General features: G+C 38.5%; 1 protein-coding gene across 10 annotated transcripts in view; it reads left to right on the plus strand.

Annotated features, from left to right (window-relative positions):
• Gigyf2 (GRB10 interacting GYF protein 2) overlaps window positions 1-9,776 on the plus strand; it is a 123,880-nt gene that overhangs the window by 47,614 nt on the left and 66,490 nt on the right. For 8 of the 10 annotated variants that reach the window (XR_387164.2, XM_017320347.2, XM_006529466.2 and 5 more), the window contains 2 exons: window positions 4,428-4,539; window positions 5,424-5,464. The exons of the other annotated variants lie outside the window; for them this stretch is intronic. Coding sequence is in view for 7 of the 8 variants with exons in the window: in XM_017320347.2 (XP_017175836.1) it covers window positions 4,428-4,539; window positions 5,424-5,464 (153 nt within the window). In the remaining variant the exon portion in view is untranslated. The remainder of the gene's footprint in view (window positions 1-4,427; window positions 4,540-5,423; window positions 5,465-9,776) is intronic. 10 annotated transcript variants of the gene reach the window in all.

A 9,776-nucleotide genomic window follows, 5' to 3' on the forward strand; every position in this document is an offset into this window, starting at 1 on the left:
CCTCTTAGCAGACAGAGCAAAATATAAGCAGGGAGCATCCACTGGTGTAATGTGTGGTTTTATGAATTTATGCCTTTTCTTAGAAAGAGTTTCTGATTTGCTTGTTTTTTATCATTCCCTAGTTTGCATTCATTGTCTTTCTGTTAAAAATAATTCTTGATGTTTGTAATAGATATTCTTCCTTCAGCATTAAACTGTATGTGGGTTGAATCATAACATAAATATTTTTTAAAATAATTATTTATTTTACGTATGTGAGTACACTGTTGCTGTCTTCAGACACACCAGAAGAGGGCACCTTATCCCATTACAGATGGTTGTGGGCTACCATACGGTTGCTGGGAATTGAACTCAAGACCTCTGGAAGAGCAGTTAGTGCTCTTAACTGCTGAGCCATCTCTCCAGCTTCTAGAGCAGTAGTTTTTAACCTGAATATTGTTTAACCTGAATATTGTTGTAGACGTCAAAGAAACCACATTGCCACAGACATTGAGTTGGTGAGAGCTAGGCATGTCTTCATCACAAGCCATGCCAACATGCTCATTGTCTGGGAGATGTGCATATTGGTATATGGCAGTGTTTTGGAAATGGGACTGACTGGTCATGGGTCTGGTCTCCCTGTGGACATTTCCCTTGCTTCCTCTTGTGGGAGGCGGTGAGAAGAAATTTAATTCTGAAAGCTTTGTTTCCTGTGCTCTTCAGGTCAAGCCAGAGAAAAGTTTCCTTAATTAAGAGTGCAGACCACACACATCCTCCACCTGTTCTCTGTAGGCCTTAAAAAAACCTTACGTATTTAGAAGGGAGCAGATCTGGGTGTGGTAATGTACGCCTGCAATCCCAGCATTTGGTGATTGCTGTCAGGAGGCTCAGTAGTTCAGGCCCAAATTTTAGTTATATTGACAGTTTAAGGCTAGCCTGAGCTACATTAGGCACCCTCTAGAGCAACAACAACTAACCTGTGGCCCCCGCCTAACAAATACAGTACCCCAGAGCAACAACAGGTAGAAGGAACAAGTGAGGGGTCGATGAGTTGTCTTTTTGTTTGTTTGTTTCTTTGAAGTTAGAGTTTTTGTAACCAGAGCTTGCATAAAGCCCATATGTTGTGACATACAAGTAAATTAGTGTGCTAATGTTGAAGGGTACAGAACTTGTCAAATGGATGCTCTTACCTTTGTGAAAATACTTGGAATGCCATAGTCACAATGGCCTGTAATACTTGTGTCTTTGGGTTTTTACTTAATTTTACCTCTCAGGTTAAATATTGATTACTGTGACTTTTCTTTGGATTGTAGAATCTCTTTCCAACTCAAGGAAAAACTCATATGCAAATCTATTGGTTTCTAGACTTAAAGATATCCTGACCTCGTAATGTTTAAGAGAACAAGGGGCTATGTACTATTGCATTATCTTTCTTTTTTATGTCGTCTGGATGTTAGAAAGAATACATATACTGTCAATTGTACCAGTGGCATTGTTAGGAAGCATATTTTCTCCTTAAAGAATAGGGTAAGCTTTCAGGTAATAGTACAATTCTTCAAGTTGAATAGGCTGATTACATGTTTTTCTGCTTGTTCTTGTGCATGTGAACCACATTTATAGATGACTTAAATGTGGAAAAATCTAGAATCTGGTTTCTCTAATGCTGACTTAGCAGTAAAGCTTCCACCACACAAGCAGGGCTGGAGGTAGTCAGAATTGCAAAACCCAAAATCCATTATATGTATTTTTCTTGATCTCTCCCCCCACCCCCCACCCCCCAGTCTTCCAAGACTTAATGGTTTTGGTCAAGACTAAAATGTTTTTCTCAAAGTGGTTCTACAGAATAGGTTTTCTGGAGTTTACCCCCCCCCCCCCCAAGGGTTTCTCTGTGTAGCCTCTGTGGCTGTCCTGGAACTTACTCTGTAGACTGGGCTGACTGAACCTCAAGAAGTTCACTTGCCTCTGCTTCCCAAGTGCTGGAATAAATACTATTTTTAAAAATTACATTTATGTGTGGGAATGTGTATTTGTGTTCAGGTGGTGTAAGAGACCAGAAGAAGGTACTGGATCCTCTGTAGTTGGAATTAAACAGTTGTAGCCACGTGGTGTGGATACTGGGTGCCAAACTCAGTCCATTCAGTTAACTGCTGGACCATCTATCTAGTCTGGACAAAATTAATCTTGAAAAAGGAGAGGATTTGTTCCTTATCCTAAAGTCACTGTTGTGGAGGAATATTTTCGCGTTAGAGTAGTTACTATTAAATTATTTTAGGATTTTAAATAAAATGTATACATATTCTGAATGTAGGGCAGAGGGAGAAAGCTACTTAAACTGTAAGTTGACTTTAGGTTGACTTAAAAGTAATGAACCTGGAAGATAACTTTGTGATTGTTAGAGTTAAACTGTAGTTTTCACTTTTATTTTATAGACAAAGTGGATACTAGTCTAGTCAAGAGAATATCCTAATATATATTATATAATTTTTTTCAGTATTTTGTAAGAGTCATGGAAGTATTCCTGTAATCTGAGTCAGTTCCTGATAGGTTATGATGAAGTGCATGGGTACTTGAATTCACTTGCTTCATTGGATGTTTCATTCAGAATATATTATTTTCGGGTTAGAGGTGTATTTTTTGTGGTAGAGCTTTTGCCTAGCATTTGCATTGTGCTCTGTTTGGTACCTAGCACCATACACAAAATAAAGCTTTATCATTTTCTTCTGATCATTTTGATCTATGGGAGAAGTTAAGTTTGGGATAGCTGCTAAGGTATTTTTTGTTATAAATGCACCCCAAACTCCCATGCCTCCTCTAGTTTCTTCATTTGTGTCAGTACTGTTCACATGTTCATTGAGTAAACTACAGAATGTCCAAAGCTGAAAGTGCGTGCTACATACATATCTGCATGTGTCTCAGTCACTCTTAGCTGTGCAGCAGTATGGACAACATCACAATATCACCCCCCCCCCCCACTTGAGTATGCTTTTGTCATTCAGTAGCACAGGTCTGAGTTAACATTAGTGCCTTAGTTATGTGGATTTGTATTGTTCTGGGATGTTTCATCAGAATTTATTTAGCCAACTATTATTAGGTTGTTTCTAGTGTTTTGAAATTCAAGTGTTCGTTTTCATACAAATATGTGTCATGCCTTATTTAACAAGACGCGAGCCTCATTAGGTTATTTTATTTTCATTGATATATGAACATTATAATTTACACAGGCTTATATGGTTTAGGTTATTTACTTGGTTTGGCCTCCAGATACAGTTAAAAGACAATGATTACAAGATATATGCTGTTGCTTGTGGTATAAATGGGATATTGTTTTATAGTAAATTTAAAATAAGTACACTTGAAAATATAATATATCCTCAAATAAATAACTTTTCATTGTCACAATCACATACTGTGTACTACATGCTGGCAAATATGCCATGTTTTTAAGTGACTGGCAGTTCAGTAGATTTCTTTAGACCAGCACCATCACAAATAAGTCTCTAGTTACTTCAGAGTTTTCAACTCCATTATAATGTGGTTGAACAGTGAGTGGTTATAGTAAGTCTTATCACTGGTTGAAACTGTATGCATTGCATGATGGTTTACATACTTGTGAGTGCCTCCCTCTCCTTCCCTTTTGTTCTTTTTTTCTTCTTTCCCTTTCGGTCCTTTTCATCTTTCTTAGGCTTTTTGAGTCATTCTTGATGTAACACAAGCTGGCTTTGAGCTGTCAGTTCTCTGTTTCAGCCCCAAATGCTGAGATTATAGGCATGTTCCACCCCACTTGACTCTGTAAAAATGTTTCTACTGGGATAGATTCTGAGCAGAGTCACAGGTTGATAGTTAACCAGATGGCCTTCATTAGAAGCCTGCTAACATTTGATTTGCAAAGCTTTTAAGTCCCTATACTCCAACTACTCTGCGGAATGACTTTAGTGTTGCTAATTTTCCTTACCTCAGTGAAGGATTCTTTTTATCCTGTAAGAATATAGTTCGCAGTCCTACAGTTGTTCAGTTCACTTCTGCTATCTTTTTTCTGGAATTGGATAAAGGAATTTTATCGTGATTGACACTTCCTACTAGAGTTTCTCTCTAGAAGTTCCCCATAGTAAGATTTCCCCAGTAGTTATTGAAAACAATCCATGAAAACATTCAATTTATAATGGTGTACTAGCCTTGGTAGACGCCACTGTGGACCTCGTCACTGATGAGTTTCCTGTTGGTGCTGTGTATTGTTCAGGACTGGGATTCCTTCACGAGTGGTTGGTTTATTTTTTTCATACCCCAGTTCAGTTCTATCAGAGCCATTATGTCTTGCTAAATACTTAAATGTGGCCGTCTTGAAGTGTACAGAGAGATAGAACTTCATAGAGATTAACCTTCAGTGTTGAACATACTTGTTGGATGTTGGTTTCTAACTATTTCCCCTCCCCCTGTTTTCTTATTTTCAGGCAGAGGTAGAGGTGAATGTGGTTTCTACCAAAGAAGTTTTGATGAAGTAGAGGGTGTGTTTGGGCGAGGAGGTGGCAGGGAAATGCATAGATCACAGAGCTGGGAAGAAAGGTAACTAAAGTGTTGAGATTGTAATGTAATTAAGCATTTGCTGGTCTATAAAACTCACCCTAGTGGTATTCTATAGGACTTGCCTGTGTGCCAGTTATTTGACAGGCTGAGGAAGGAGATTCTGGAGTACTGGCTATCCTGCACAATTTAGCAAACTTCTGAACTCAAAATAAAAATGGAAAAAAATGGCTAGGATTCTAACCCATTGGTAGCTCTCTAGGGAGGTTCAGCCCTCAGTACTCCAAACAAAACAAAGCACACCGCGTTCCTTTCATGAGTGGTACAGGGTTGCGTGTTCCTGTGATCCTAACACTTGGGAGGCCAAGACAGAAGAATCATGAGTTCCAGACCAAAATGGGCTGCATGGTGTGACCTAGAGAATCACAGAAGTTGGGTGGGAGTGTTGTCTCCTCTCTAGCCCCTGGCCTTCCCTCAAGAAAGAACATTTTGAAAACACAGAACTTATCCCTTTTCTGCTTTTCCTGAAATTTCTGTACAATAAAACATAATATATAATTCTTACAGTTAAGGATGAGCCTTGATCTCAAAATAAGGGTAGAAGGGTTAAGGTTGTAACAGTGGTGGCTGTCTTGCTCAGCACCCTGAGGTTTAGTACTCAGAACCACAAATGTGGGAAAATATTGCCAAGGTAGTATATATAACATGGTCTGTAATGTTTCCAGGTAAAATAATAATATTCTAGTCATTGGGAGCTAAGGTTTGGTAGGTGGCCAGGTGGAATTTTTGTTCTCATCATTGCTTTCCTATATTTTCTAAATACTAACTGGCAGATCTGCTGCTAAAGGGACTGCAGGAAAGGAGTATCATGATAGGAAATCTATGTTGTTTTTAAGGTGTTTTTGAAATTTATTTTGTCTTTTTAGGGGTGACAGGCGCTTTGAAAAACCAGGAAGAAAAGATGTAGGTAAGGATCTTACTGTTTTGAAATACCTCCTGCACTCTCCTGGTATTGGTGCTAACAAGGCCCATTGGGAAGGATCATTAGCAGTACAGATTAACTGTTACATGCATGGATCCAGTAGATGGAGCTGTAACACTGATTCAGAGTCCTGTGGTGAGACCTGGAGTGATGGATACAACCATTAAGACATACTCAATGTTTTAGGGTTGTGTTTCTTTAAGGCATGCCTTTTTCAGTAAGGCTCTTTGTGGGATTGAAATTCTAAATTAGGAAGTAATTTGATCACTTGTTTATTATCATGGAGAGTATGTAGGTTAGAATAGGGAAGATGTGGCTTTTGTCTGAGGAGGCAAAGGCTGAGACTGAATATTCTTTCCTTAATCAATGATTGGACTATTTCTTTTATTGTGTATGTGTGCAGGCTATGTATATGGAGGTAGGGACACACACCTCGCAATGCCTGGGAAGGCTGTGGAGTTGGTTCTGTCAAACCTTCATGTGGGTTCTGGGGTTCAAACTCAGCAGCACCTTTACTTGCAAGCCATCTCACCAGCCTAGCTGTCTTCTTTCTGTAGATATATTTTCCTTGTGAGTATTTATGATAATTTAGTCAATTTGTAATGTTATGATGGGCTTTCTGACTGATAAATTGGCAGTCTACATTGATATTTGGTGAAAAAAATAAAAAGTACCAGTTAACAGTATTGGTATAAGTTTGAAAATTTTCAGTTTCTAAATTTCTTCAAAAAACAAAAATGTCCTACAGAGTATGGTAATATCTGATAGTGATTAACGTGTCTCATAAACATGCTGACTCTACAAACACTGATCACAGACTAAATTGAATGTACATGGTTTTGAAAACAAGGAAGTTAGAATAATCAGCTTGATTTCATTGTTTCCTCATGAAACATGTAAACCTCACTGAAACATATTTGTTATTTAAAGTCTATTAACATACCATTGGAAAATCTTGGTTCTCATTGAAATGACATTAAATGAGTGTTGCATGAAGAAATGTGGATTTGGTTAGGTAATTTATTAACATACTTTACCCATTTTTGTGAGGGCTTCATGGAGAGAATTTGTTAGGACCTTTGTTCCCATCCCGATCTGATTCAGTACTTTAAAAACATTTTTATGTGTATTTGGTTCTCTTTGTGTGTATAATGTGTGTGTGCATGCATGCACACGTGCCCCCCACTGTGGCCAGAAGGGGTGGTTGGATCCCTTGGACCTTGCATTACAGGTGGTTGTTGAGTTACTCTGTGTGGGTGCTGGGAACTGGACTTAGGATCCTTGGAAGAGCAGCAAGCGGTACTTACTGCTGAGTATCTCTTCAAGGCAGTGACTCAGCACTTTTGCCTTTGATTGTGGAGAGGTAATAAGGGTAGTTAGTACAGAATTCAAAATCAGAAGGTCATGTTTATTCTAATCTTTCATATTCCATAGTTCCCCAAATATAATGAGAAGATAATATCTTAAAGTCTTTGAACTCATTTATTCCTTCAACAAATATCGAGGCCCTAATTATGTCATAGGCCTTGTGCAGGTGCTAATGTTTTCTTTGGAGGATATTGTTAGCTGCTGATCACTCATTGCTCAGAGGGAAGTAGTCTGTAGAGTAGGGAAATTTTAACTTAAGATCAGATTTAAGGTGTAACAAAAAGCCAAGTCTAATGAAATGAAAACTTAACAGTAGAAAATGCAGCTTTATATAAATATATTAAAGAGTTGAAAGTATGGGGAACGACTCAGGCTTCTTTCAGATGACCTCGGCTTCATGTTAGTCAGCAATTACCTTACACCTCAGGGCAGGAATTACTAGATCTAAATTACCCCAGTGAGCCAAAAGAGGGTAAGCTCATTGCCTTTTATTTGTTTAAGATTTTAAAAAATTTATTTATGTGTATGTAAGTGTGAGTGTAGTATGCATTTGTGCATACTGTAGCAGCCAGAAGAGGTGGTCAGATCCCATAGAGCTGTAGTTGCAGGCAACTCTAAGCAGTGTGATGTGGGTGCTGGAAAAGTGGTCTGCTGCAAGAGTAGCAAGTGAGTCATCTCTCCAGCAAACAACCTAGCTCCCCACAGCCTACATAGCCTTTTTGAGGTCACATCTTAAAAAAAAAAGATTTATTTATTATATATAAGTTACACTGTAGCTGTCTTCAGACACACCAGAAGAGGGCATCAGATCTTATTATAGATGGTTGTGAGCCATTATGTAGTTGCTGGGAATTGAACTCAGTACCTCTGGAAGAGCAGTCAGTGCTCTTAACCACTGAGCCATCTCTCCAGCCTGGGGTCACATCTTGAATGAAAGTAAAGGGTCATGGTTTACCATTGAAGGCCAAGGCACTTGAAGCCTTTGTGCTGGTGGTGATTGCATTAAAAGAGATGGGTGTTCAGATAGGAAAGACTAAACTGTGGGCTGGGCAGTTTGGAGGTTTGCAAGATCACTACAAATACTGGCTTACAGATATGACCAAGAAAGAAGGCTTGACCTGCTTGAGTTTCAGAGTCTGAATAATGGGCTCAAGGATGTGTTAAACACATTCTTTTTAAATTAACTAACTAACTAATTAATTAGTTATTGTTTTTTCAAGACAGGGTTTCTTTTTGTAGCCCTGACTGTCTTGGCACTCACTTTGTAGACGAGGCTAGCCTTGAACTCACGGAGATCTGCCTGCTTCTGCCTCCCAAGCATTGGAATTAAAGGTGTGTGCCACCACTGGCTGGCTAAACACATTCTTAAAATGATGTAACAGTTTCTGAAATTGTTGGGAAGCTTTGGGGAAGTAATGTGTTCTCTTGGTGAGATTAGCTTTGTTGTTGCTGTTTGTGCAGAGTCTCACTATTTTCTTGGGCATTATCATATAAATCTAATTACTTTTTCTAACTAACCTCTATTTTAAACAGTAAAGATATTTTGTAGTACTATGCATGTCTTTGATAAGGTGAGTCCCAATTAGGTATGATGTTGATGTGTTTAATCATAGCAGTTGAGGAGAAAGAGGCTGACAGATCACCTTTAAGTCCAGCGCTAGCCTGGTCTTCCCCCACCAATAAAACAACAAAAGATAAAAGGTGAATTCATAAGAACTCTGAGACAGACTTTGTCACTGAGCCTGCAGTTGTTGTGGTCAGGCTGGCTAGCCAGCAAGTTCCTAGAGTCTTCTTGTCCTGTTTCCTGTCATGCCTGGTTCTGGGGTTACAGGTACAGGTATATCTCTTGCTTTTTTACATAGATTGTAGGATTTGAACGTAGGTCCTTGATAGCAGGTGCTCTTACCCACAGAGTCATCTTCCCAGCCTCAACCTGCTCCTTTTAAAATTAGAGAAAGGCTATGCTATTTTATCTGTCTGTCTGTCTGTCTATCTATCTATCTATCTATCTATCTATCTATCTAGTTGTGATGGTGGTTGGGTGGGGGGTGGGATGAGTTCAGACCTCAGGATCTTTCGAAGACTAGGAAAGTGCTCTGTTACCTAGCACATGTGTTGGCTTTCTTTGTGAAGATAGATGGGTAGAATACCAACTTCTGAGTAAGAGTCATGGCTTACCCTGTGAACATTGGTGAGAGAATAAATAGGTGGGAAAAGGCCTGTATCCTTAGATTTATAAGTCCTATTCAAAAGGAATTGATTGCTGCAGAGGAGAGATTAGTTCCTGTGATCATCTTGTAGTATGCTTTTGTGAGAGTGCAATGAACTTCATCGTTAAAAACAATCCTCCTGACATCAGTAGGCTCAGCTAACCAAGCATGATACATTGCGAATCTTTATGTGAAATATCTGGAAATAGCACAGTCCTCCTTGTAAATCCACCAACATGGATACCTGTCAGGTTGAATTGCAAGGTACAATATGCAATATGCATATACAATAAGTACTTGGAAATAGACATTGATGATGTTGTTGTTACAGTTTTTTTCCCTCGAATCTAGTAGTATATAATTTTCAAGCATAAATCTAAGTTGAAGATTTTTGGTAACTGCTTGTTTTCAGTTTGTTAAAATGTTTTGTTAATGGCTTTCAATAGTAACTTTGGTTGTTGAGTGGTTTTCATTGTTGAGTGTATTAGTTCTTAATGATCTCCTTTCTTCCATTTCTATTCCATATTCCTGAGGAGTTAATAAATGGTCTCTCTGCAGAAAACTTAATCCTAGAAACTATGATTCTTTGAAAAGGATGAAAGAATTATAGACAATGCTCCCAGATTCTTTCTGGTTTTTGAACAGTGATTTGGATTATATTTTTTGTAAAAGTTTTTATTTCATGTATATGAATGTTTTGCCTGCATGAATGTCTGTTC

Source organism: Mus musculus, chromosome 1 (genome assembly GCF_000001635.26).
Source record: "Mus musculus strain C57BL/6J chromosome 1, GRCm38.p6 C57BL/6J".
In the NCBI taxonomy this organism is placed as follows: Eukaryota; Metazoa; Chordata; class Mammalia; order Rodentia; family Muridae; genus Mus; species Mus musculus.